The sequence below is a fragment of the Nelusetta ayraudi genome, unplaced genomic scaffold (genome assembly GCF_046127955.1).
Source record: "Nelusetta ayraudi isolate G7.1 ecotype Tasmania unplaced genomic scaffold, CSIRO-AGI_Nayr_v1 ptg000033l, whole genome shotgun sequence".
Classification (NCBI taxonomy): Eukaryota; Metazoa; Chordata; class Actinopteri; order Tetraodontiformes; family Monacanthidae; genus Nelusetta; species Nelusetta ayraudi.
This window is the reverse complement of record NW_027466083.1, coordinates 5,058,102-5,085,590: the sequence shown is the minus strand read 5'-3', so window position 1 is coordinate 5,085,590 and position 27,489 is coordinate 5,058,102. Positions and strand designations below refer to the sequence as shown.

Sequence of the window (27,489 nt, the reverse complement as noted above, 5' to 3'; positions counted from 1 at the left end):
GACTCAGTGTATATAAAGTTTGCGAACAGCATTGTCCCTCCCTTTAGAAATCAGACGTCTGCGGGGCACGCTGCCTGTGAGTAGTTGGCAGGCTTATTTTTTTCCATTCACGTTATATTCTCGTTAAAGAACGCGCCACTGAGTGAGTGATCAACGCCTTGAATCCGAACAACTGTGCGATTTGCTACAAACCAGCTGGAAGTGCAAGATTAAACTCTGAGAGAAGAGATGGGGCCTGAAGCCGCCACGTGGAGGAGGCCGGAGGATGAAGTGGCTCGTTGTAGGTTTTGTCTCTTTTAATTATTCGTGCTCAATTTGTTTGGCTGTACTGAATACTTTATATAAACCTTTAACGTGGTTCCTCTGGTTTACAGGTGAAATTTGGAAAACGCCAAGACCCCCGTAAAATCAAACACCTGGGGCCTGCGGATCGTCCTCATGGTTCTTTGAGGTGAGTGATGGGGAGAGAGCGAGTTGAAGTGTTGGACTCCAGTAGTCAGTGATGAAAACTGTGAATAGGAAGTGCCGTCTGATGCGACAACTGACGATGTTTCAATATCACGGTTCTGAGCCTTCGCTTAACTTAAACACATGGATTCTATTATTTATTTATTTTTTGTCATTCCTTATCAATGTTTTCTTTTACTGTTTTCACAGGAATTGGAATGTTGCAGCTGATGGCATCAAAGGCTCAGGTGGGTTGTGCTAATGAGTTTGTATTTGTTTGATTCAATGCATGTCGTGATGAAACTTAAACTGAAAAAGCTGGAATTACCGTCAGATTGTTCAGTGGTGACTCTCGGTTTTCTGAACTTTGATTAGATGCAGTGGTCTCCTTCATCGGTGAAGGGATGTTTGTTAAAATGTGTTTTGGTTTTTTTATGGTGTAAAGGATGGTGAGCTCAGCTAGAAGATGCGTGGAGAACAGGATTCCTTATGATGGTGGCTGAAAGATGAGCAGGTAAATTGAAAAAATACGTACTTTAATCCGTAAATGTTCAGACTAAAAAAATATACGGTTTTAATTTATATACCAATTTTACAGGGTGAAGATGAATTTTGCTGACTCCTTAAGGAAGCGGAAGGTTCTGGTGACACCAGCACTGGTGTCTTGGTACGTCCATCTTGCTGCACATTCCCAGTATTCAGCACATTGGCAAATTGGCTTTTGGTGGCACTTATGGGCCGATAATCACATCCTGGTCGGATTTAACAGCCATTCATAACTTTGAGGCTTCACTCAAGAGTCCCAATTAATTTGAAGCCATTTTAAACTGAACGGTTTCTTTGCTGATGAGAATAATCCCAGAGTGTCTGTGATGAAAACCTGGAATAGGAAGTGCCGTCCGATGCGACAACTGACGATGGTTTAAAATCCACTGTTCTGAGTCTCTGTTGAAGTTAAGAGTTTACATAGATATGTTTTTGTCCCTGCTGACTTTGTGATTTGGTTTTTCTTGCAGGTGTTCTGGCCTGTGGCTGCAGACATTCACCGCCTCTTGCAGGTAGCTCTCAGACTGTGTGACGCACACCAGTTATATTTTGTCATGATGAAATCTAAACTGAAACAGCTGGAATTACCGTCAGATTGTTCAGTGGTGATATTTGGTTTTCTGAACACAAAAATATGTCTTTGAGGTTTAGAAATGTGTGTTTGGGGAGGTGGTTTGCAAGCTAACTTCCTCTTCCTTAATTTTCAGAACTCGACTGAACCTGCCTGCTGGTACAATGACACAGTCACTGACATGAAATCAACTGAACAGGAGAACTAAAAGGCTGTTAGTCTTATTAAAGCAAGAATTATTTTCCTCAAAGTGTTAAACATGTTGGGTTGTTATACACTGTGACCTCTGATTTTTGTCTGTGTTCAATAAAAGAAACTTAATCTAGCTGAGTTTTTAACTGTTCCATTAAGTTGCTCACATACATAATCAAATATCCATCCGTCTTAAACTTAAAACCAAAATGATTCCTCCACACTGAGGAGTGGACTTTGTGAGCTTGGGGAGAAAACAGGAGACAGGAGAAACTGGTGGGAAAGCAATGAATACAAACTGCTTCACATAATAATTTACAAGTGGAACTTAAAACCAGCTCGTGAGGGGAAAGGGATGTAACGTAAAATCAGGTGTAATGTGGTGAAACAAGTTATTTATTACAAAAGTAAAATGCGGGCTATAACCAAAGGTTGAGTTGACAAGGAACTTGATGGGTGCTGGTCAAAACAGGGGGAGAAGAAGGAACAAAAAGAGGCTGCTTAGAAGTTTTAAAGTACCTTACTTGGCTAGTTCAAAAAAGGGAAACCAAAAACCTAATTATCTACCCTAACTAACCAAAAAGGAAATGCAGAACACAACGGCACCCATCACTAGTGAGTGAGGCTAACAAAATATCTAAGGTGAGTGCATGAGAAGATGTGCAAATAAACTAAAGTTCCTTTTGCGTGCTCAACCCAAAACCAAACTAGTGCCCCAATAAAACTACAAGTTTTAGCATTCAACGCGTCACAAGGTTCGGAGGCACACGAGCTCGGCCGCCTATAGCCAGCTCCCGAATGCAGGTTGGCCAGCATCTTTATTTCCCCCCTCTTTTCCAGTGCCTTGATGTGATTGGCTGGGAGGATACTTCGGGCAGGTTCAGCCCTCGGCAGCACAGGTGCACGGCATCTAGATAACACACTCACAGCCACCGCCACACACACACACCGAGCGAGAGAGAGGCACACACAGTACCCTGGAAACGGCAGTGGCCGTAACAGGAACTTAATGCAAATTCTTATTAGCAAATAAAAACTAACATTTATTCTAATGACCACACGCATTGTAGGTTCTGATCCATTTCATGCAACTAGTTCTTCTTGGGATAAGTTCAGCTGTTTATTGTCATTTATTACAAGAGTTTTTTCTTTAGGTCAAAGTTACAAATACAGTAAAACCTTGAGTAAGCTGCAATATTACAAAATGTATCAAAGTATACCGTTGGCACACTAGGAGCACCTGATCAGACCCTTCATTTTGTGGCGTTTTGCAGGTGTCCTCATTGCACAGGCCACCTCTACTTGCAGTCGTGCTCTGTATGTCTGGGGTTTCTGTCACTTTAGAAATCCTGTCTCGGCACATCCCGCCCTACCCACAAACTGGTACTTGGCAAGAGGAATCTTTCACTAGTATGTTGATGTGCCACTAGATGACATTACACAGACCAGACTGTCAGAAGGTCAACGTAAAAAGAATGGTCCGGATGCGTTGCACCGTTTTCATTTTATAGCCCTTTAAAGTTGATTGATGTGAAAATTGAACTCAATGAAAAAAACACATAGGAAAATGAAAAATGCACCTAGCGCCCTCTAGGAACATCCAAAAATTGTGCAACAAAAACCCACGCATTCGTCTCATCAAGCTCACGCCTACACCGTTATTCACACCCTGGATAATTATATATAGTTAGATAGCTGAAGCCCCTAGCTAAAAGATGATACCAATATCCTTCGTGTAGACGCCGAAATGGCTGAGTTCTAAGCTTAGATGTCCAAGGTGGTAAAAGCGGAAAAAGCGGAGCTAGCGGAGCTGGAGGCGCTAACTCTGCTGCTGCAGGTTGGGAGCTCTGTTTCAACACACACACACACACACACACACACACACACACACACTATACTGTTAATGGCTGCAGTTTCCTTCACAAAAGTGCTACAGACGTCATTCAAATACCTACGTGTTTGTCTCATCAAGGCCTATAATTTACATTTCACAGCATCTTTCAAAAAAAAAAAAAACAGGTTGGAAAATCTGCATCATTTGCATAGACTTCTTTCAGCAGATGGCGTCGGCAGAGGACAGGAGTCAATTGCGGGCGTCATCGGGGTCATCAGGGGTCGCGTCGGCCACGGCGGCTCAGCCCCGCAAACACTGCTTCCTTATTAAAATAAAACTGGTGAAAACCAGATAAGCAAGTTTTTCAAGTCTTTTTCTGAATACCACTGGCCCAAATGTTTGTGTCATCAGCTGTTATCCAATAATTTGCTTCAAACATTTTTTAATATGAGAATAACTTATGAAACCAGTGTGTTGTATACCTTAGATTCAGAAGAAAAAGACGGAAAATAAGGCCAAGTTTTGTGTGCATGCAATTGATGGGTGGTTGGACAGAACTATTCCATCGAACAGAACATTTCCAGAGCGTTATTATCAGCAGTCTGATTTGTTAGAAATATTGACTAAAAAAGTCTGAGAAAATATTCTTAATCATGCTTTTAAAAAGAGTTTACTGGTTTGGAGAAATCCTGTCTGGGCACATCTTGCCCCACCTAAAAGATGGCACTTGAGAGAAGAAACCTTTCATTGTGTTACAGTTTTTTCTCAATTGTTTACACATAAATTTTGATACTGAGACACAAACAGCACAACATGCTGGTGATGCAACATGCTGGGCGTTGATGCAACTCATGCATCAACGCCCTGAACCAATTCCGAGTTGTTAATCATGCTTTTAAACATTATTTGTTGCAAATTCATTTGCATTATTTTACAATTATATCCTTTTGTTCCACCTTTTTTGTTTCATAATTTGAAGGCAAGATGTTTGTGTGTTTTGTTGGGTAGTTTTGTTGTTGTTGTTGTTGTTCTTTTATCAAGGATTCTACCTTTATAACAAGGACATGTGTTTGGATTTTTAACAGGGCCAGATTGTTTTACTGCTGTGACACAACAAGAGTCTGTGTAGCTTGAGCATGTCTTAATTTGGGAGAGACTGACAAGTGTTAGCAGTTTACAGCACAGAAACCGGTTCTTCAAACCACGCCTCTGTAATTTTTGCTGTGCTATTTAACCGCTTGAAATGCTTTGTTCAGAAACCAGCTGATCCAACCTCTGAAGACCTCTCCTGCGCTGGTATTCTCCATATCCATCACAGAGAGGTAGCTATAGCAGGCTCCTGTCAAAATGTCTGAAACTTACAAGGAGGGTGCTGAGGGGAGCCCCTCCAACCCTGCCAAGTTCAACGAACAGGACTACGCCCAGCTGAAAGAGAAGTGCCGCTTAGGTGGGAAGTTGTTTTTGGACAGCACTTTCCCACCTGAGAACCAGTCTCTGGGAGATCTGCCCAGTTTGGCCTGCTGGGAGAAGGCCCAAGTCCAATGGCTCCGGCCAAAGGTAAAACTCCTTAAGAAGGAAATGGCGAATGTGATAAACCCCGCATCCGCCAAATCCACGTCATTCCGAATGCCATTACTTGACCCTTATTTATAGCTGAGGCTGGTTCTTTACTTGCTGTTTAACAGTTTACAACAGGATAACTGTATAAAGCGACAGCTACCTGATCGCTGTAAATGGGCCGCTTACCTGGCATAATGTCCAAAAAATTGAAGTTGGATACAAAGTTGAAGAAGCTATGAGGACAGTACTTAACCCGTCATTGCTCACGGAGTGGGTACATGACACAACAGCCCGATGTTAGCTACAATGACATAGTTTTTTTTTGTTGTTTTTTTTCTCCAAAGTACTGAGGTTACAGTTACCTGCACAGCAACAAAATCATTGTCAAGGCAGGCGTACAGCCAAACCAGGGTGTCATTTAAGCTAAACATGATGCTACGAGGAAGTAGAGTTGTAGAGACAGAGACAGTCGTCTGTTCATGTATTGCCGGTTTAGGGAAATGATAAAGTCATGCAGATGCTGTGTTCTGGAAGGTATTCATTAAACCAAATCTCATTACAACTATACAGGGACTACTAAACCTATTTACACATCATTGTGCCTTTGCATATACTAATGTTCATCCTGAGTAATGAAATTATTGTGATTCTTGCGTGTGCAAAATACTGTGATCAGTGGCAAGAAAAGGTATTCCTCCGATGAGCAGTGCAGGTGGAATGCAGGAACATCTAGCATAGAGTCTTAATGAAGGCATGTTGTATTCTTTGCGAATAATTTGTTCGAAAACTGTTGTTTTTGTGAACGAACAGAGGGAAGAGATCATTTCCTGAACTGATTTGTTCTTTTCTCAGTTCAGTTGAGCTCTGCACTGAGTGTGCCGGTTGGCAGTGGAACTGCCGTGTGTTTCAGTTTTTGCCTGTGCAGGCATGAGCGGGGTGCAAATCTTTGGCGAACGAACAGGGCAGCCAGCCAGCACACTGGCATCACAGTATGGTTGCATTTCGTTCCCAATGATCAAACGAGATGAGGGGCCCATTGCTCCACCAAGTGTCCATTTTACAAAACAGCATGTCATTGTGTGCCTCTTGGCAATTTGCTATTATAAACCAAGGAGAATGAAATAAAATCCCCTCTTAGAGGAGAGCCATACAATATATCAAACCATGCACTACGCAGTCAGGGCTGAAACAAGCACTGAATAATTTGGTAAAGGAATCTTTGCAATGAATGTTTTTGTAGAACAGATGCTAATGATTCAGTACCCTCGACAGAAGTTCTTCTGCCATCTCTTACACCCGGAAAAACACAACCAGCATGAGTTTCCAAAAAAACAAGTGGATCTGCAAACACAAATCTCCACTGCCACCTGCTACCACTGATACTAGATCAGCCCAATTGCTCCTTTTTTACATCACATCTTCAGAACATGGCTGTTTCCAAAACCATTGTGTTTGTCTTTGACTCGTTATACTAATGTGTGAAAATTGTCCAATCATTCATTATGCAACTTTTGCACTAAGTGGTTAATATTTTTATTTTGTGGACATCTGATACACTGTCTCGTTTGTATTTTGTCCAGGAACTTCTACAAGCTCTGGGCAGAGACGATGAGCCGGTTTTTTGCACCAATGGCGCCTCTCGCTATGACACTACTCAAGGTGCTCAAGGTAAGAATGAATGAACTGCTGAGGGCAGCAACACCCCACTGGGTGTTGCTGCAGTGGCTCTTATAAAGCTGAAACACTGCCTTCAAGTCAAGTCAAGTCTGTACAGCAAGCCACCTAAAAAGAGGTATCAGAAAGGCCCATTAAAGTAAAATGGAGAACCACTTTGCTGTGTGTGACCCCTGGAAGATGTGGCAGGCAATAAGGCAGAAAGCATAAACTACAGAAGGAGCAACCATGTCTCTCACATGTCTGATGTTTCAACTGGTCGAGGATCTAAATTACTTTGTTGCCCTCTTTGAAGTAGATAGACCACTAGCTGCCAGGATCTTCAACCTGTCCCTGTTGCAGGCCACCATCCGACCCTGCCTCAAAGCCTCCACCATCATCCCCATACCCAAAAAGACAGCATTATGGACTAGGACAGAGGCACTTACGCCTGTGGTCATGAAGTCTTTGAAAAACTGGTTACCCCACATATCAAGACCTGTTTGCCTCCCACTCTTGAAGCACACCAGTTTGCTAACAGGGCAAGCAGGTCTACAGATAGATAGATAGATAGATAGATAGATAGATAGATAGATAGATAGATTCATCCTATTTTGTTATACAGTGCCTTCAGTCTTTTAGTGTTACCTTCTGTACAATATGAGAGTTTCTAAGGCACCAAAAGGAGTAGCACTCCAAATTTTGTTGTATCATACAATGGCAATAAAGGCTGTTCTAAATCTGATCACTATTATTATTATTATTATTATTATCATTATTATTATTATTATTATTAGAAACACAATTAGACTTTTTTCACGTCTGTCAACAGGTAACTGCTGGCTTTTGGCTGCAATCTCCTCGCTGACGTTCAACAAGGGCCTGATGGTGCAGGTGGTACCGCAGGAGCAGTCCTTCCAGGACAGTAGAGGGATTTTCCACTTCCGGGTAATGAGATCTGTCACGGCAGCGAGTCAGCAGCACATTCAGTCCAGTGGCTAACTTGCATTTCCTTGCTTAGTTCTGGAGGTTTGGAAAGTGGGTGGATATTGTCATCGATGACCACCTGCCAACTATCAACAATCAGTTGCTGTCCGTTCACTCCAAAGGGGGGACCGAGTTTTGGATCCCTCTGTTGGAGAAAGCATACGCCAAGTAGGGAACACCGCTCCGGAAGGGAGTCACCCGTTCTCGCATGCAAACATAGAAATAAAGCGCATGTATCAAAGCTTTGGCAGAGATTGCAAAAGAGACGCTGCTCTCTGTTACCTTCAGAGTGTGCGGATCGTATGCCGATTTGAACGCTGGTCTGCCATCAGATGCCTTTAAGGACTTCAGCGGAGGCGTGCACATGATGTATGATCTGAAGGACGCCCACACCTATGGGTATGATGAAGAGCTATGGCGCTCCCTGCAGACTGCCACCAGGTGCAACTCCATGGTTTGCTGTGAGACCACCCAAAAAGGGGTGAGCTGACATTTTGTTTGGTTATGTTGTGTTTTGGAGATAATTTGGAGAATCAAAGTCATGTTGTTGTTGCAAATGTGTTTCAGGACAGGCTGGTGAACAGTGTGGCGCACACTGGCCTGGTGGACGCGCACTTATTCTGTCACTGGAGCCTTTGAGGTAAATATATTGTAGTACAGAGGACAGATAAAGGTGCAGTTTTTTTAGTTTTTTTTTTTACCTACGTCAATACGTGTGATTACAGTTGTTCAGTATTTCGAATGCCAGCATTAGAGATTTCTGACCTTCCTTTTAAACACAATGGAGTTGCACTGCACATGTTTCTATATCCATCTATCTATCCAATTTCTATAGCTGTTAAAAGTCCACACGCATTTTGAAGATCAAGGTCACTTATTAAACTCAAGTTTCACAGAAACAATTGAGTTGGACAAATGGCATCACAAAGTAGAAGATCTGCACCTTTAAAAAAAAAAAAAGATAGAATCTTGGTAGAATCTTCTGTGTTAGTTTATTTTTTTGTGCAATATACTGATACCAGATAATGGCAAATTTTTCATGCTCTGTTAATGTAGGTTAACTCAGATGGCTCCAAAGTGAAGCTGGTGCAGCTCTTCAACCCTTGGGGCCAACAGGAGTGGAACGGAAACTGGAGTGACAAGTAATGCTGCACAGATGCTATTCGTATATTGCAAAGGAAGAAAAGAACGAATCAGCTCAATCACTTGTCAAATTATCTTCTTTGCACTTAGGTCAAGAAAGTGGAGAACTGTTGATGCAGAGGATCAGGAAAAGAATTCAGACCGTGAAGACGGACAGTTCTTGTAATTCCTTGGACCTCATACCTCGTCATCTACCGCTTATCTGGGTCCAGTTCGCAGGAGCAGTGTTCTTTGAGAAAACCGAAAACGCCCTCTTCCCTTTTACTTCCACCAGCTCCTCTGGGGGCACCTCAAGGCATTCCCAGGTCAGCCAGGAGACAGTCTCTCCAGCGTGTCCTGGGTCTGCCCTGGGGCCTCCTCTCAGATGCCTTAAACACCTTCCCACTGAGCTGTCCAGGAGGCCTCCTAACCAGTTTATCTAGTCACTGGTTCCTCTTGGGCTTCCTTCCCGACCTGGAGTGAGCACTCTACCCTTTTCTGGCTGAGGACCATGGCCACAGAGGTGGAGGTGCTAATCCTCATTCCACCCGCTTCAAACTCGGTTGTGAACCATTTCAGTGAAAGCTGCAGGCCCGTGCACGATCAAGCCAGAAGGACCTCATCGTCTGCAAACAGCAGAGAGATGGTACTCTCAGGTCAATGAACTGGACCCACCCCCCACCTCCACCTGGCCGCACCTGGAAATTCTGTTCATATAAACTAAGAACAAAACTGGTGACAAAGTGCAGCAATGGAGGACGCCATTTCCCACCAGAAACGAGTCTGATTAACTACTGGCCAAACATACCAGACTCACACGCAGTCGGTAAATGGACTGGTTCATGGCTCCCAGGTGGGGACCATTCCTTCCATACCCCTGAAGTGCCCCCCACAGGTTCCCTCTGTATTTTCGGGGTTAAATGAAGGTGAAGATGGTCAACGTAGCGGCGTCTTCCCTCCGTGGCTGTCTGCCTATTCTGGCAGGAGCCTTAAATCGCCCTCCAATTGAAACACAAGTGAGTACAGGTGTGCCCACTCCCATTCTCACACCTGCGCAGACAGTCTCTTGGCAGCCCACAACTCAGTCAGGACCCAGTCCACCCATGAGAGCCCAAACATGGGGGCAGAGAGCTATGAAAAAGCCTGCACCCCTCTGCCTCTCCCCATGAGCAACTCCAGCATAGCAAAGAGTCCAGACCCCATGGGGATAACTCCGGCCACCTGGCTGGGCCAAAATCCAGGCCAGGCTACAGGGTGGGACCCTGGTGGCCCCCTGAGGCAGGGTAATCTGAGTTCTGTTGTCACAACTCATAGATATTTTCTCAACTGCTCTTCGTCTGGCCCTTCTCCTAAAATCAATTTGTCATCAGAGACCATACTAGGGGCAAATGCCCTTGACAACCCCGTTCCCAGGATCCTCAGAGGCACTCAAACCCCTTCACCACTAATTTAATGAATTAAAACATAAAATGTGTTGTGAAACAAGATTCGGGTTTTATTTAAACAGTTCTCAAAACAGATAATCTGGCATCCAAGATTGAGCATGTCCTGAAACCTGTTCTTTCTCCCTTTCTTTCCTTTTCCTTGCTGCGTCTGCCCTCCCAGGATGGAATTGCAAGACTTCTGTTTCTATTTCGAGAGCTTGTTCATCTGCTGTGAGAACCCCAACTTCATTGACACGGATCTGACCAGCCAGTGGAAGTGCAACGTTTATGAGGGCAGCTGGAGAGCTGGCACAACTGCAGGCGGCAACATCAACTTTTGTCAGTCACCACCCTGTCTAACACACGCACACACATAAACAAACGCACAAAGAAATTGACCACAGGAAAAACCACAGGACACGTGACAATCCCCCTCTCGCAATCTGCTATTTCACTTGCAGATACTTTTGTCAAAAACCCTCAGTATCGCATCGAAGTGCCCGAGTTAGACGACTGGAAGGAGGGGGAGAAAAACATCCTGATTTCTCTGATGCAGAAGCCAAATTTGGTCAACCGCAAAAGGAACCAGCTCTACCCGATTGGAATGACTCTTTACAAGGTTTGCAACCTACATTTTATTTTTGGTTTGCAAAATGAAGGCAGGAAAACACACACACACACACACACACACACACACACACACACACACACACACACACACACACACACACATTTCAACAGTAATGTCCTTCCTCTCACTTCTTCCCTCAACAGCTTCCACCACGGGTAAGATCAGAACCACCAAACTCATGAGGCCGCTACACCGACATTTTTCCAAACACACCTGGCAGTGGGTTGTGACTCAATCATGCTGAAATGCCTCTTCTCACCAGACACGCCAGGGGCGCCTGAGGTCTCTTTTCTTCAGGAGGAACCAGCCTGTGAAGGGCAACCAGAGTTACAGCTATCAGAGAGATCTGATCGAGTACCACAGTCTGGAGCCGGGACAGTACGTGGTCATTCCGTCCACCATGAAACCCTACATGAGCGCCGACTTTGTGCTCACTGTCTACTCCAAGGCTGAGGCTAAGATCAGGTAAGGATTCGCTCATTTTTTACTTATTAGTAGAGGTGTAATAACAATGTTACTGACCTGTGGACCAGTAAAGCTTCAAACCACGCAGCAAAACAGTGCGATATTTGAAGTTGATACAAAACCGATTAGAACATCTGACACATATTTTTAGTTTCAATTTTCAATGTTGAAATATATAAACAATAAAGCATCTAAAAAAAACTAGCTTTGAATGTCAGTCTTGAGTACATCTACTTAACCCCAGCTGTGCCTCAGAAACATTTTCAATTGCACTCAGCCCTTATGATGAGGATGATGACGACGACGATGACGATGATGACAATGACAACGAGGACCATGATTGTGAAAACGTCGATGCGCTCGTGAAACCCCCCAAGGTAACCGGAAGAGGCACTGCAAAAAAATTCCAATTTGTTAAAGAGAGTTTTGGACTGATTTCGCTGACACTCTCTTTCAGATACCAACCAAGAGAGAAGAGGAGGAGAAGAAGGAAGCGAAGGTGGAAGAGAAGAAGGAGGAGACCTCCGAGAAGGATCCTGTCCTTGCCATTTTTGACAACTACTCCTTTGAGGTACCTCAGCAGTTTGCATCTCTCTCTCTTTCTCTCTCTCTTTGTCTTTGTATTCTCCACTGCCTCCATAACTCTATTTCATGATGTTCTGTCGTTTCGTTCTTAGACCAAGATGAATCCCACACAGCTGCAGAGGCTCCTGAATGACCACTTCAGTAAAGGTCAGGACGGGTTCATATCACCCCACGTGTTTAAACAGCCATCCCTCTCTCCAAATCTGTTGGCAATTCTGCCAATCTTTAAAATGTTTCTGTCCTCCTTTGTCACAGGAAGCTCCCATACATTCCTCCTGGACACCTGCAGGAGCATGATGGCCTTGGTGGATGTATCCTCATAGCTAAAGTGCACATCATTAACTTGATGTTCATGTCCAAGGTGTTGACACTGTGTTACTGTGCTGGCATAGTAAAATTGAGTGACATCACCGCAATGTTGGCCGTTGATATGTTCTTTTTTCACCTCTTCTTGATGAGAGATCCTTAATGCACACGTAGACTGACAGGAGGATTATGATGACGTTCTCCGAATTCAGTGCCTTGTGGAAGAAGATCGATAAGTACAAGGTAGCGTGTAGGAAATGGTCGAACTAATCAACACAATTGTCTGTAATTCTAAACTGGTGCTAAATGTTTTTTGCAGAACCTCTTCCATCGCTCAGATACCAGCCAGACTGGAATGCTGACTGAGACTGAACTCAAGGGGGCGCTGGAGTTGTCAGGTGACTGATCAATTTGAGAAAGTCCAATGTCCAGGGTACTTCTTTTTATTTTTACTTTTTTATCGTTTCAGTAGGATGCTGCGGACAGAGGGATAAATTACCTTTTTTTTTGGGGGGGGGGGGCTAAAGAAGTTTTGGGGTAGTTTATTAGTGTGTGGCTGTGTGTGTGGGGGGGGCTCCTCTACTATGTTCTGATCTGAAATTAGCTATCATATGGGACCTTTGAATCTTTTGCAAATGCCAAATGGCTGAACACTTCACAGCCTTGTTTTTTAAGTGGGGCACGTGTGTCCATAATAGGGATCGACACTTCGGATCAAATGACCTCGGCGCTCATGTTACGCTATGGCAGCTTCTCATCCAACATGGGAATGGAGGGCTTCATCATTCTCATGATACGCCTTGAGAAGATTTTGGGTGAGTGACATGGCAACCGTCACTCATATTCTTTCAAAATCACATTTTGAGTTTGGGTGGTACTGAAGGTGATTTGCTTCTTCATTTTCTTTTTCTTTTTCTTTTTCTTTAGAAATATTCAAAACATCAGAGGCTGAGGGTTTTCTGTCATTTACTGAGGTGAGTCTTCCACCTTTTTAATCATTTGCCACTTATTGAAGATCTCCACTTAAAGGTATAACATTAGTGCAACTGTTTTTACTGTGTGGTAATAACTCGATTTTGACAGTAATATAAATATAAGACATGTTTTAAAAATAGAGGGTAAAGGACGAAGAAGCTAAATAATCTAAATTCCAGCAGTCTGGTTAATTGTCTTCACTTTTCTCTTATTTCAGTGGTTCTTCATGTTCATGTACTTTTAAACCACAGACGAAAGCCCAGCAGTCTATAACACTGCTCATTCTGAGACTAACACTGTCTCTGGAGGAACATAAACCATGGTTGTGATCAAGTGTCCATTTGTGGAATAATAAAAAAATATATATGAATCATCTGAGTCCTGGGGTGAATATGTGTTGTCATACAAAGTTTTACAACAAAAATAGTCACAGAAAATGAATGGATTTTTTTTATTTTATCTTATCTTATGAGCATGGTTTAAAACCTTAACTGAAAATTGGTCAAACAGCATCCTGCATCTCACTCTCCGATCTGATTTCTTACGTAACTTCAAAATGTTAGACGTCACCTGCAGATGTGCACGACAAGGCCTCCTTCCTGTCACTTGAGACCATGAACAGAAAATTTCTGGGACTTATTTTTCAGTTGTGAACAATGATGAGGATGTGTTTAAGTTCCAGAAGTGTAATGTTCAAAGTGAGCAGCAAAAGCAGCCAGAGGAAAATGACGCACACAGCGGTGAGAGTCCGCCATTCCTCGACCTCTTATTATATTCAACGGCAGCCAGGCTGCTGTTGGGGTTAAAATTTATATTAAAAGAAATGCATTAATCAACCGCCTTCAAGTAATAGTAGTCCTGCAGAGCAGCACGCTGCAAATCGTCAGGGTGTCTGCAGACAATAAAGGTAAGCGCTGATGATTCCAGACAGTGATCAATAAAGTTAAGGATGAGTCACTCAAACAGAGAGCACTGTTCTTTTTTTGGAGTTTGTCCTTTTGCAGTCCAAGTGGTATTCCCCCCTTCTTTACCATACGTATCACACTGTCAGGGCGTCAACTGCTTGTGTTGGCTGAATCATAAGTAGGGTCCAGCAGAAGCCAACCTGAGAGGTTAAGTCTGAAACATGACCATCCCTTATAAACTCTGTATGATGGCATGATCTTCTGTCTTCCTTGGGAGGTCACCTGGAAACTTCCCCCCTTGGTTCAACTGAGACTGGCCAAACAACGTTGAATCCATGTACATGCGTGTTTATTTATTTATTTATTTATTGTTAATATTAAACCTTCTAGAAGTTAGTACGATAGTGCGTCTCGTTCTTGGACAAACATACCACACTGTCGAAGGGCGCCATCCTGCGGCCAAAGATGCATTCTTTTTCATCTGCACCTTGCGCCAATACGACAGCGCTACAGCGCCGCGCCGTAAAAGCGAGGGACCAAAGTGACGTCATCTCCATGCGACTCATTGGATATAAAGTTTGCCAGCAGCTTTTTCCGCTCCTTCGAGGTCGACCCTTGTAGCGTAATTGACCGTTGTGTCGGTAGTTAAAAAGCTTAATTTGCTCAGGTTGACCACTCGGTAAATGTCGCGCCGCTGTGTGAACGGTTGACGAATTTAGAGTGCGATTCACCAAAAACTAGCAAACAAACAGAGTAGATCGTTAAACTTCGAGAAATGGGTCCTGAAGCAGCCACGTGGACTACACCGGAAGATGAACAGACTGGTGGGAAAGGTTTTGTCTCAGTTCTCATTCTAGCGTAACTCAGCTGTGTTCAGTAATATATTTATATATTTATGCAGCAGCTTATCTCTCATTTATACTCAATTTATCTTTGTCCGTTTGATCCCTCGAATGTCTCATTGGTAACTGTTTTCTGCTCCCTTTTGGTCAAGCCACTTAAAATAATTGAGATTCCACCTGCCTCCACAGGCGACCTTTTCATTTGAGTGTACTGATAACATTAAATGTCCCATAACATGTTTCCTTCTGTGCACAGGTGAGACTTCACTCGGTTGCTTTTTACAAGACCCCCGTCAAATCAAATCCCGTCCTTGACCTGCGGATCGTCCTCATGGTTCTCTGAGGTGAGTGATGGGGAGAGAGAGAGAAATTGTTGGACTCCAGTAGTCAGTGATGAAAACTGTGAATAGGAAGTGCCGTCTGATGCGACAACTGACGATGTTTCAATATCACGGTTCTGAGCCTTCGCCTAACTTAAACACATGGATTCTATTATTTATTTATTTTTTGTCATTCCTTATCAATGTTTTCTTTTACTGTTTTCACAGGAATTGGAATGTTGCAGCTGATGGCATCAAAGGCTCAGGTGGGTTGTGCTAATGAGTTTGTATTTGTTTGATTCAATGCATGTCGTGATGAAACTTAAACTGAAAAAGCTGGAATTACCGTCAGATTGTTCAGTGGTGACTCTCGGTTTTCTGAACTTGATTAGATGCAGTGGTCTCCTTCATCGGTGAAGGGATGTTTGTTAAAACATTTTTTTTTATATGTAAAGGATGGTGAACTCAGCTAGAAGATGCGTGGAGAACAGGATTCCTTCTGATGGCGGCTGAAAGATGAGCAGGTAACTTGAAAAAATATTTTTTTTATCAGTAAATGTAAAGACTAAAAAGAAATATAGTTTTAATTTTGTATACAAATTTTTCAGGGTGAAGTTGAATTCTGATGACTCCTTAAAGGAAGCGGAAGGTTCTGGTGCCACCAGCACTGGTGTCTTGGTACGTCCATCTTGCTGCAGATCCTGGTCGGATTTAACAGCCATTCATAACTTTGAGGCTTCACTCGAGTCCCAATTAAATTGAAGCCATTTAAAACTGAACAGTTTGGCTGAACAATATTATTTTACTTATGCTGAAGGTGAATGTTTGCTGAAACTAAAAGTTAAAAGCTTCTTTGCTGATGAGAATAATCCCAGAGTGTCTGTGATGAAAACCTGGAATAGGAAGTGCCGTCCGATGCGACAACTGACGATGGTTTAAAATCCACTGTTCTGAGTCTCTGTTGAAGTTAAGAGTTTACATAGATATGTTTTTGTCCCTGCTGACTTTGTGATTTGTTTTTTCTTGCAGGTGTTCTGGCCTGTGGCTGCAGACATTCACCGCCTCTTGCAGGTAGCTCTCAGACTGTGTGACGCACACCAGTTATATTTTGTCATGATGAAATCTAAACTGAAACAGCTGGAATTACCGTCAGATTGTTCAGTGGTGACTCTCGGTTTTCTGAACTTTGATTAGATGCAGTGGTCTCCTTCATCAGTGAAGGGATGCTTGTTAAAATGTATTTATTTTTTGGCGTAAAGGATGGCGAGCTCAGCTAGAAGATGCCTGGAGAACAGGATTCCTTCTGATGGCGGCCGAAAGATGAGCAGGTTACATTTACATGATTTTAAACAAATATTTTTCTTTGCTGTGATGAACTGAGATTTATGGAATTTCTGTCCAACTGAGTGAATGTTCAGACTCAAAAATGCCATTTTAATATATATTCCAATTTTCAGGGTGAAGTTGAATTCCTAGGACTAATCGTAAAGGAACCACAAGTGCCACAAGTTCTGGTGCCAAAAAATACTTGTACTTATACAAAAGGTGAGTTTTTTTTCTAAAAGCTTCTTTGCTGATGAGAATAATCCCGGTGTGTCTTTGATGAAAATCTGGAATAGGAAGTGCCGTCCGATGCGACAACTGACGATGGTTTAAAATCCACTGTTCTGAGCCATAAAGCTTTGATCAAATAAATATTTTATCAAAAAGCTTGTGTCCCTGCTGACTTTGTGATTTGGTTTTTCTTGCAGTTGTTGTTCTGACCGGTGGCTGCAGACATTCACCGCTTCGTCCAGGTAGCTGTCAGACTGTGTGATGACACACAGTTATATTTTGTCATGATGAAATCTAAACTGAAACAGCTGGAATTACCGTCAGATTGTTCAGTGGTGATATTTGGTTTTCTGAACACAAAAAGACGTCTTTGGCGTTTTAAAAAGTGTGTGTGTGGGGCAGAGGAGGGTGGTAATTTGCACGCTAATGTCCTCTTCCTTCATTTTCAGGTCTGGACTGAGTGTTTGATGGTACCTGAAATCCTGCCAGCTGGTTAACCTCATCTGACTGACCTCATGAAATGAATCAGGCAGGAGAACTATTCAAGCAGTGCCCTCCAAAAGACATTTGGTGTTATTGCAGGAGGAATTATTTTACTCAAACTGTTTAACATGTTGAGTTGTTAAAGTCTGTGACCTGATCCTTATTGTTTGTTTAATAAAAAAATATATATATAAAAAAAAATCTGGCGGTGTATTGGACACAAATTCAAGTCAAATTATCATTTGATTCATTTAAAGACCCTGAAGGTCAAAGTTGTGTGTTGGCCGTTTTGTTTAATCAAATCCATTTTGAAGTAAATCCTGAAAACACCTCAGATTGTCAATCTCAAATTGTCCGTGTGGAAGCAGCAGTGCAGCCAGTGGACCAGTCCCACATACCATCACCTGTTCAAACAAATGTGCCCTTTAACTTGTGTGAGCGAAGATTCCCGTGTAATGTAGCGTTCCAGCTAATGCTGGCCTGTCGTGGCTACGTGTGAACAGTCTTTTAAGTGTGCGGCCTGAGAAGAGGAGCAAACGGATGAAGGAAAGCAGGAACTACTTTATCGTCTAGTGAGTCTGACAAACGCGAGACATACTTACAGGAAACATTGGGGATGTTGCATTACATCACACAGTAACTTTAATATTGCCATTTATTTGTGTTGTGAATGGTTGGGTGAAGAATGTCCTGATGGCAGCAGATTACAGGCCTGAAGGCACAACAGCTGAGAGGGGAGGTGTGGGATTAGTTTGCATTAGCCAACAACTTGACTGCGGGGTGGAAGAGCCTCTGGCGAGCACGAACTTCAGCTGCCCTGCTCACTGGTGTCAGATGCATGTGTTAGACTTATGTGGTAAATTATATTTTCATTTTTAATTGTTCATTAAGGGGAATCAATGTGGAATTCAACCAAACTTTTAATAAGCTGCAGAAAATGATTAATAGTTTTTATATCATCTTTTTCTGTCATATTTTGAGTTTTTACTTTTTTTTTCCTTATAGGTCTGGATCTATATAATTATGTATCAAACCTGAAAAGGAACTGTTGTACCACCATTTAAGTTTCATCAAATAATTACTTAAAAATGGAGTGACTTCTGTGTGCATTCCAGAAGTTATGTAACATGGCAGATTGGCACTTTTTGTTGTACAGTATGTCTGGATCTTTATGGGACAGTTTATTTTTTCGGGTGCTCCTTCACCGCTCAGGGCAAATACTGTCAATACCTTCTGTCCCATGAAGCAAACGTTAAGTCCCTTCTGTCTTCTGGCAGCTGAGTGTGCTGATAGATATGTGTCTTGGCATGTCAGGAAAAAAAAACTGCCTCATAATTTTCTTGCCGTAGGTCCTGGCCTGCAGTGAGGAATGTATAAAAACAGCACATACTGTATTTGAAGGAAAATTTTTGTTGTTGAATTTAAAAAGAAATAACTTGTTAATACTTTTGAAGAGTAGAAACATTTTTCTGATCAGAAAGACTATTTAATCTTCCTGATAAGACAATAAATGACATGTAGAGGTACGTCTCAAAAAATGTGAAAATCGTGAAAAAGTTCAATATTTTTGTCAGTTGTTTCAGAAAGTGAAATTTTTTATAGATTCATTACACATAGAGTGAATATATATTTCAAATGATGGCTTACTTGATTTTAATTTTTCAGCAGGATCTGGCACCTGTCCACACAGCAAAAGGTACCAAAAGATGGGTCAGTGACCATGGTGTTAGTTACTGTGCTGGATTGGCCAGCAAACTCCCCTGGCCTGAACCCCTATAGAAAATCTGTGGGTTGTTGCAAGAGTAAGATGAGAGACCCAACAACGTAGATGGCCTGAAGGCGGCCAGGCTCAATGTCTCAATTATCTCTCAGCCATAATCACCAAAAGTGACAGCCACAGAAGCTTGAAATATTTCCCTGTACGTGTAATGAATGAAAATAAAATAACCGTTTCACTTTCTGAAACAACTGACAAAAAATATTTAACCTTTACAGGTTTAGATGTGCCTGTTTATCAATGCTGTTTTGCAAGCCATACTTGCAAGCAATACTTTGATTTGAAAAAAAAACAAAAACAAAAACAAAAAAACAGCAGTGAATGTGTGGGGAGGAAACAGAGGAGGCATAAAAAAAATCTGATGAGAAAGAAATGACATAAGCACTTGACATAATATGGACGGCTGTTTACAAGTGGAACTGCTCTTGATACGAATGCTTATTATTTGCCAATAAAAACACAACTTTAAACACACACACGTGTACTTTCTGTTCCAATTCATATATTGTATATAAATATGTATCATCACCTTAATAGAACAGAAGTATAAAACTATGCTATAAGTACAGTTGGAGCGTCCAATCAGACTCGTCATTTTGTGCCGCTTTGCATGTTTCCTTTCCACCACTGCTCAACTTGCCGAGTCTTGTTGTAGGCAAATTTGGGGTCTTTTCTTGAGTCATCCTGTCTCAGCACATTCAGCCCCACAGGGCAGCTGTCATCCATAATTTGAAGTGACACTTTTAGCTTCGTTTGTTTTGGTTTTCCTTATTCTGCATGACTTAATTGCACCGAGCAGCAATTGAGGTCCTGTTTTTTCAGAAAATTGTTCAACATGAGCAAAAATCTTGTATAACAAACATGTTAATTGGCCCACCAGAAGAGTTATAGTCTGAAATACATGCTTGGTTTACAGCCGGTAAAAGCCTGAAGGAAAAGCAACTGCTTGACTGAAGAAACCTTTCATTATGTTTTTCCACTGCTCTGTGCAGTTTAATTCCTTATTTTCTATTTCTTTTTTCTGTATGTTCTGCCATAAGATAGGTCTCCTCTTTCACCCAGTAACAGACTATCACTGGCCCAAATGTTTGTGTCATGCAGACTGACATATCAGCAGTCATCACTCATTTGTAAGAAAACTTGTCCACAAAAAGCAGAATCAGAGAAAACATTCCTGATTCCAAGGTCTTAAAATATATTTATTCTATGTTTATTTGTATTACTTAACACCTTTTCTGTTTCATACTTCGAAGCCAAGGTGTTTGAAGCTAAGGTGTTTCAGCATTTTCATGGGTATTTCTTTTCGACTTTATGTAAGGATTCTCCTTTTATTATAAAGACGTACAGTTAGAATTTCGTTTTGCATATTGAGCAAAAGAGTCCCTTCACTTTTTTTTTTTTTTACAGGGAAGAATTATTTACTGCTGTGACACAACAAGGAACTGTACAGCTTGAGAAAGTTTTGAATTGGATTGGATTGAGGACTGATGACAGTTTAAGACACAGAAACCTGTTCTACAAACCACGCCTCTTTAATTGTGGCCGTGCCTCGGAGATGGAGGCTATTTAACCACTCGGAATGCTGTGTTCAGAGACCAGTCCATTCAACTCCTGAAGACCTCTCCTGAGCAGGTAATTCTCCCAATCCATCACTGAGATGCTGCTTTTTGCTTTTTGCATTTAAAAAAAGAAGATTGTATTAATTTCTTTTTCACTTAATTTGTCCATATTGGGGGAAAACAGAATAATCTGCAGGCTCCTGTCAAAATGTCTAAATCTGGACAGTGCACCTCCATCATCAACCTGACTTACCAGGAGGGTGCTGAGGGGAGCCCCTCCAACCCTGCCAAGTTCAACAACCAGGACTACGCCCGGCTGAAAGAGAAGTGCCGCTTAGGGGGGAAGTTGTTTATCGACAGCACATTCCCCCCTGAGAACCAGTCTCTGGGAGACCTGCCCAGTTTGGACAGCTGGGAGGAGGCCCAAGTCCAATGGCTCCGGCCAAAGGTAAAACTCTTTTAGAAAGAGACGTATTAGGAAATGCAATATTACGCAAGCACATACATCTCAACTGCTACCTGCTACCACTAGCACCATCAGCCATCATTCATCAATCATTCTTCTTTACATCATATCTTCCCAGCCTGACTGTTTCCAAATTGTTTTTTTCTCTTATTTATTATATCAACTTGTAGAAATTTTCAAATGAGTCATTATGCAACTTTTGTCAAAAATCTTGAAACACATGCATTTTGTCCAGGAACTTCTCCAAGCTCAGGGCAAAAATGAGGAGCCGGTTTTCTGCACCAATGGGGCCACTCGCTTTGACATTGCTCAAGGTGCTCTGGGTAAGAAAGACACTTCTGTAAAGTGCTGAGGGCCAAAAGAGACTAAAAAAAAAAAACATTGGTTGTTGTGAAAAAAAAGCGATTTAATAAATAAAAATAATTACACTCGTTTTGACGTCCGTCAACAGGTAACTGCTGGTTTTTGGCTGCAATCTCCTCGCTGACGTTCAACAAGGGCCTGATGGCGCAGGTGGTCCCACTGAAGCAGTCCTTCCAGAACAGCAGGGGGATTTTCCACTTCAGGGTAATGACATCTGTCACAGCAGTGAGTCAGCACCACGTTCAGTCCAGTGGCTAACTTGCATTTCCTCCTCTCCACCCCAACCCATCTTCTTGCTTAGTTCTGGAGGTTTGGAAAGTGGGTGGATGTTGTCATCGATGACCACCTGCCAACTATCAACAGTCGGCTGGTGTCTGTCCAATCCAAAGACAAAAATGAGTTTTGGATTCCTCTGTTGGAGAAAGCATACGCCAAGTAAGAAGGGAGTCACTCGTTCTCGCATGCAAACATAGAAACAAAGCGCATGTATCAAAGCTTTGGCAGAGATTGCAAAAGAGACGCTGCTCTCTGTTACCTTCAGAGTGTGCGGATCGTATGCCGATTTGAACGCTGGCCTGCCATCAGAGGCTTTCAAAGACTTCAGTGGAGGTGTGCACATGATGTACGAGCTGAAGGAGGCCCACAACTATGGGCATGATGAAGAGCTATGGCGCTCCCTGCAGAGTGCCACCGGGTGCAAATCCATGGTTTGCTGTGGGACCCCCGCAAAAGGGGTGAGCTGACGTTTGTCTTGTTTTTGTTTTTTTTTAGATAATTCAGAGAGTCAAAGTCACGCTGTGTAAATGTGTTTCAGGGCAAGCTGGTGAACAGTGTGGCGCACACTGGCCTGGTGGATGCGCATGCTTATTCTGTCACTGGAGCCTTCGAGGTAAATATATTGTAGCATAGGACGATGGACAAAGGAGGAGTTCACAAAAATTGAATTTTTTTTGTTTTGTTTTTTACTTAGGTCAACATGTGATTTTGATTTTGATTTTGTGAGTTGCTCTGTGTTTTGAACCTCGGCATGAGTGATCCTTAAACATTACATCAATGTCTTTGGCTGTTGAAAGTGTATAATCAGTTTGATATTATAGGTCACATGTTAAACTCAATTTCTACAGAAACAAACTCTCAAAACATAGAGTTGAACACTTGGCATCTTGCAGTGGAAAAGTTGTATCTTTTGAAAAAATTTGGTAGAAACCCTCCTGCGATTTTTCGCCGCCCTAGTTGGTTTATTTTTGGTGCAATATACTGATCACATGATTATGGATCATGAATTATTCGTGCTATGTTTAGGTTAACTAAAAAAATGATGGAGCACAGTCGTGTTTTCGAGCAAATCTCCCTCAGTGTGCAAGACTTGTTCGAAAACACGACTGTGCTTGGTCCGAGATGCCTGTCAGTGATACTATTAAACATTTTGAGATGGACACTTGAGTGTTGCGGGCCGTTTTTCAGTTTTTGGATCAAATTCCCTGGGCCTTGTGCCTCTTTAATATTAACATTCTTATTTGAGAGTTTGTGTTGCTATCTATTTTTTATGTTTAGGTAACATCTAACGGCTCCAAAGTGAAGCTGGTGCGACTCTTCAACCCTTGGGGCCGACAGGAGTGGAATGGAAACTGGAGCGACAAGTAACCAATTTGATTGCTGATTGCTGCACAGTTGCTATTCGTATATTGCAAAAGAAGAAAAGAATAAATGAGGTCAATCGGAAGTCACAATAATTTTTTAGAAATCTCCTCCTTTGCACTTAGGTCAAGAAAGTGGAGCACTGTTGATGGGGAAGAGCGGGAAAGGAATTCAGACCGTGAAGATGGAGAGTTCTGGTGACTCAATCATTTTGAAAAATAAAATGTTGGATGAAATATATTTTGGGTTTTATTAAGCAAATTGGCGCCAAGACTAAGTACGTCCTAAAACCTTTCCTTTCCCGTCTTCTTTCCTTTTCCTTGCTGCCCCTCCCAGTATGGAATTGGAAGACTTCTGTTACTATTTCGATAGCTTGTTCATCTGCTGTGAGAACCCCAACTTCATCGACGGGGATCTGACCAGCCAGTGGAAGTGCAACATTTATGAGGGCAGCTGGGTACCTGGGTCAAGTGCAGGCGGCAACATCAATGAGCGTCAGTCACCTCCCTGTCTAACACATGGGCGCGCACACACACACACAAAACACAGGACACTTGACCGTCCCCCTCCCTCAATCTGTCTTGTCACGTGCAGGTACCTTTGTCAAAAACCCTCAGTATCGCATCGAGGTGCCCGAGTTAGATGACTATAAGGAGGGAGAGAAAAACATCCTGATTTCCCTGATGCAGAAGCCGAAAGTGAACAATCGCAAGAGGATCCAGTCCTACCCGATTGGAATGACTCTTTTTAAGGTTTGCAACCTACATTTTGTTTTGTTTGCAGTATAAAGACGCCCGCATGCACGTGCACGCACACGCACACACACACACACACACACACACACACACACACACACACACACAATGCCCCTGCGTATCTCCATAGGAGTTTGTTTGATTAATATTTTTCAACACTAATGTCCTCCCTCTCACTTCTTCCCTCGACAGCTTCCACCACGGGTAAGATCGGAACCACCAAACCCATGTGGCCGCGACACCGACATTTTTCCAAACACACCTGGCGGTGGGTTGCGACTCAATCGTTCTGAAATGCATCTTCTCCCCAGACGCCCGAGGGACGTCTGAAGTCTCTGTTCTTCAGGAGGAACAGGCCTGTGAAGGGCAACCAGAGTTACAGCTATCAGAGGGATCTGATCGAGTACCACAGTCTGGAGCCGGGAGAGTACGTGGTCATTCCGTCCACCATGAAACCCTACATGAGCGCCGACTTTGTGCTCACTGTCTACTCCAAGGCTGAGGCTAAGATCATGTAAGGACTTGCCCATTTTTTTTACTTATTAGTAGAGGTGTAATAACAATGGCATTAATGTTACTGTAAAGAAAAACCTTATTTTTCTCAATTGTGTATCTATATATTTACATATCTATATATTCACATATATAGATATGCATACACACATATATATACGTATACATATAGGTGTACATATATATATATGTATATACACATAAAGCATCTGAACAAATACGGCTTGAATATCAGCCTCAAGGCTTTTCTTAATCAATGCCATGCCTAAGAAACATTCTCAACTGCACGCAGCCCACATGACGGAGACGACGACGATGACCATGATCACGACCACGACCACGATCACGATCACGATCACGATCACGATCACGACAACGATCACGATCACGATCACGATCACGATCACGACAACGACCACGACGAAGATAACCTGAAACTCCCTGAGGTAAGAGGGACAACAAAAGCTGCTTAAAATTCAATTTGTCGCTTTGACAAATTGGGTTTTCAACTGATTTCTCTGACATTCTCTTCAGATACCGACTGAGAAAGAAGAAGAGGAGGAGACTTCCGAGAAGGATCCCGTCCATGCCATTTTTGACAACTACTCCTATGAGGTGTCAGAGCAGTTTGCATCTCTTCCTCACTCTCTCTCTCTCTCTCTCTCTCTCTCCCCCTTTCTCTCTCTCTTCTCCACTTCCTCCGTCACTCCGTCTCCTCATGTTCTGTTGTTTTGTTCTCAGAACAAGATGAACCCCAGACAGCTCCAGAGGCTCCTGAATGACCACTTCCTGAAAGGTCTGGTTCATATCCTGCTTATGTCCCTCCAAAGACTGCAGTTCTACCAATCTTTAAAATGTTTCTGTCCTCCTTTGTCACAGGAAGCTCCCATACATTCCTCCTGGACACCTGCAGGAGCATGATGGCCTTGGTGGATGTATCCTCACAGCCAAAGTTGCACATTTTAAAGTTGATGTTCATGTCGAAGGTGTTGACACTGTGATACTGTGCTGGAACAGTATAAATGAATTACATTACCGCAATGTTGGCTGTTGATATGTTCTTTTTTCACCTCTTCTTGATGAGAGATCCTTAATGCACGTGTAGACTGACAGGAGGATCGAGATGACGTTCTCCGAATTCAGTGCCTTGTGGAAGAAGATTGATCAGTACAAGGTAAAGTGTAGGAAATGGTCGAACTAATCATCCAAATTGTCTGTCATTCTAAACCAGTGCATAATGATTTTTGCAGAACCTCTTCCATCGCTCAGATACCAGCCAGAGTGAAATGCTGAATGAAACTGAACTCAAGGGGGCGCTGGAGTTGTCAGGTACTAACTGAAACAAAATGACACATTGTGTCTCATGTTTAACGCTAATAATCTTTTCTGCAATAAATCAGAATAGAATCAGAATCAGAATAGCCTTTATTGTCACTGTAGCAGAGATACAATGAAATTGCGTGGCAACTCCCTTTGTGTAAATCAATATTAAAAATATAAGACCTAAAGATAAATAACAAAAAAACAAAACAATATAAGACGCCAGTCAGTGCTGTCCAGACAACACTGTGCAGGAATATGCCAATATGTACAAGGTGAGAAAGCTAAAAAGGTAGATGTGTGTTATTGCACAGGACAGGGGTGATCAGTGGTGTGACGTGCTGAGTGAGTGTATAGTCAGTGAGAGTTCAGCACTCCAACAGCTCTTGCAGTCCTTTACGATGTTCTGAGCTCTGCTGAGGCATCGGGAGTTGTATATGTCCCGAAGAGACATCATCCTTTACTTCTTTTGATTGCTATTTTTTTTTTTTAGAAAGTGTGCGCTGAAACACGCAGTAATAGAAACAAGCCCTTTGTGATTTCAACAAGGGCAGATTATCTTCACCACACCAGATGTTTGTTCCCTCCTGTGGTCAACTTGTACCCTTTTTCTCCCTTTCCAAACACATCATTTTTAGCAGGATGCTGCAAACAGAGGGCTAAATTACTTTTTTTTTTTCTCCTGGAGATCTAAAGAGGTTTTGAGGTGGTTTACTAGTGTGTGTGGGGCTCCTCCACTGTATTTGGACCTGAAATTAGCTATCATAAGGGACCTTTGCAAAGGCCAGACTGGCAAACACACTTCACAGCCCAGTTTTTTTTTAAGTGAGACACTTTTGTCTATAACAGGGGTCAAAGCTTCGGATCACATGACCATGTCACTAATGTTCCGCTACGGCAACTTCTCATCTATGGCACTGGAGGGCTTCATCATTCTCATGATTCGCTTGGAGAAGGTTTTGGGTGAGTGGCAAGGCAATACTAATATTAAGCTCTGAGTGTCCTGTTTTGAGTTTGTGTCATACTGAAGGCGACTTTTCTTCTTCTTCTATAGAATCATACAAAGAATCAAATGTTGAGGGTTTTCTGCCGTTTGAACAGGTGAGTCTCCCACCCTTTTCATAATTTGCTACTCCTTTGAGGCCTCAACTGAAAGAGATAAAATTATTGCAACTATCCTGAATAGTCATGACTTGATTTGAGCATTAATGTAAATATAAGAAATCTTAAAATGTTAAGTACACAGTTTTGTGTTGCATTATATAATTAAAAACTCTGGGATGTGCCATTCATAAAAATGCAATGGAAGTTTTTATTATGTATTGCCATATACATAGCACATAAATTGGGCAGGGTAGACAAAAAAAATCCATAAAGGAAGCCTAAATCTTGAAAAAAAATGTTTAGTAGTGGAGTATTTAAGTACATTGCAACATAAAATAAGTCACAGGCTACAAATCTAGCACAACAGATGAGTGTGACGATTATTGAGGTCAAACACACTAACAATTCTCTTCACTTTTTTCTTATTTCAGTGGTTCTTCATGTTCATGTACTCTTAAACCACAGTGGGAAACACTGCAGTCTAACACGGCTCCTTCTGACACCGATGCTGTCTCTGGAGGAAAAACACCTTGTTGTGATCACGTGTCCCTTTGCAGAATAAAATAGAAATAATTCTGGACTGAATCTTTGT

The 27,489-nt window shown here is 42.3% G+C and overlaps 1 protein-coding gene, 2 long non-coding RNA genes, 10 other non-coding genes and 1 pseudogene across 15 annotated transcripts; all 14 read left to right on the top strand.

Annotated features, from left to right (window-relative positions):
* The first annotated feature begins 23 nt into the window (after positions 1–23).
* On the top strand, positions 24–17,587 carry LOC142891873 (uncharacterized). Of its 3 annotated transcripts, XR_012927335.1 has the most exons (13): positions 24–280; positions 375–451; positions 658–695; positions 893–961; positions 1,046–1,114; positions 1,464–1,505; positions 15,821–15,889; positions 15,974–16,043; positions 16,395–16,436; positions 16,625–16,693; positions 16,823–16,910; positions 17,117–17,161; positions 17,369–17,587. It is a non-coding gene; the product is annotated as an uncharacterized LOC142891873 (long non-coding RNA). The 3 variants fall into 3 exon arrangements; XR_012927334.1 differs by having other exon boundaries at positions 1,046–1,505; XR_012927333.1 differs by lacking the exons at positions 1,046–1,114; positions 1,464–1,505; positions 15,821–15,889.
* LOC142892125 (small nucleolar RNA SNORD49) lies at positions 496–572 on the top strand. Its single transcript, XR_012927375.1, has one exon. It is a non-coding gene; the product is annotated as a small nucleolar RNA SNORD49 (small nucleolar RNA).
* Positions 740–813, top strand: LOC142892124 (small nucleolar RNA SNORD65). The gene has a single exon (XR_012927374.1). It is a non-coding gene; the product is annotated as a small nucleolar RNA SNORD65 (small nucleolar RNA).
* Positions 1,313–1,390, top strand: LOC142892127 (small nucleolar RNA SNORD49). The gene has a single exon (XR_012927377.1). It is a non-coding gene; the product is annotated as a small nucleolar RNA SNORD49 (small nucleolar RNA).
* On the top strand, positions 1,546–1,619 carry LOC142892122 (small nucleolar RNA SNORD65). The gene has a single exon (XR_012927372.1). It is a non-coding gene; the product is annotated as a small nucleolar RNA SNORD65 (small nucleolar RNA).
* Positions 4,938–11,436, top strand: LOC142892095 (calpain-2 catalytic subunit-like; annotated as a pseudogene).
* Positions 12,262–12,722, top strand: LOC142891605 (uncharacterized). Its single transcript, XR_012927294.1, has 3 exons — positions 12,262–12,328; positions 12,498–12,566; positions 12,643–12,722. It is a non-coding gene; the product is annotated as an uncharacterized LOC142891605 (long non-coding RNA).
* LOC142892118 (small nucleolar RNA SNORD49) lies at positions 15,432–15,508 on the top strand. The gene has a single exon (XR_012927368.1). It is a non-coding gene; the product is annotated as a small nucleolar RNA SNORD49 (small nucleolar RNA).
* LOC142892123 (small nucleolar RNA SNORD65) lies at positions 15,676–15,749 on the top strand. The gene has a single exon (XR_012927373.1). It is a non-coding gene; the product is annotated as a small nucleolar RNA SNORD65 (small nucleolar RNA).
* Positions 16,244–16,321, top strand: LOC142892126 (small nucleolar RNA SNORD49). The gene has a single exon (XR_012927376.1). It is a non-coding gene; the product is annotated as a small nucleolar RNA SNORD49 (small nucleolar RNA).
* On the top strand, positions 16,477–16,550 carry LOC142892120 (small nucleolar RNA SNORD65). Its single transcript, XR_012927370.1, has one exon. It is a non-coding gene; the product is annotated as a small nucleolar RNA SNORD65 (small nucleolar RNA).
* LOC142892128 (small nucleolar RNA SNORD49) lies at positions 16,961–17,038 on the top strand. Its single transcript, XR_012927378.1, has one exon. It is a non-coding gene; the product is annotated as a small nucleolar RNA SNORD49 (small nucleolar RNA).
* LOC142892121 (small nucleolar RNA SNORD65) lies at positions 17,202–17,275 on the top strand. Its single transcript, XR_012927371.1, has one exon. It is a non-coding gene; the product is annotated as a small nucleolar RNA SNORD65 (small nucleolar RNA).
* A 3,083-nt stretch (positions 17,588–20,670) lies between the features above and the next one.
* Positions 20,671–27,477, top strand: LOC142892106 (calpain-9-like). Its single transcript, XM_076032160.1, has 22 exons — positions 20,671–20,811; positions 20,923–21,186; positions 21,440–21,527; positions 21,656–21,771; positions 21,869–22,002; positions 22,109–22,301; positions 22,382–22,456; positions 23,122–23,207; positions 23,331–23,402; positions 23,542–23,699; positions 23,800–23,957; positions 24,153–24,256; positions 24,307–24,474; positions 24,766–24,919; positions 25,008–25,088; positions 25,215–25,269; positions 25,353–25,408; positions 25,579–25,647; positions 25,724–25,802; positions 26,643–26,756; positions 26,848–26,894; positions 27,329–27,477. The coding sequence occupies exons 2-22, from the start codon at positions 20,947–20,949 to the stop codon at positions 27,353–27,355; spliced, it is 2,274 nt and encodes a 757-aa protein (XP_075888275.1). The 5' UTR covers positions 20,671–20,811; positions 20,923–20,946; the 3' UTR covers positions 27,356–27,477.
* The last annotated feature ends 12 nt before the right edge of the window (positions 27,478–27,489 follow it).

What these genes read in the sequence shown, in the direction of transcription:
- LOC142892106 (XM_076032160.1), top strand. Translation starts at nt 20,947, where the DNA reads ATGTCTAAATCTGGACAGTGCACCTCCATCATCAACCTGACTTACCAG. An exon ending in GGGGGATTTTCCACTTCAGG is followed by an intron (nt 21,772 to 21,868) that starts GTAATGACATCT and finishes CTTCTTGCTTAG; the next exon opens with TTCTGGAGGTTTGGAAAGTG. An exon ending in TCGCTTGGAGAAGGTTTTGG is followed by an intron (nt 26,757 to 26,847) that starts GTGAGTGGCAAG and finishes CTTCTTCTATAG; the next exon opens with AATCATACAAAGAATCAAAT.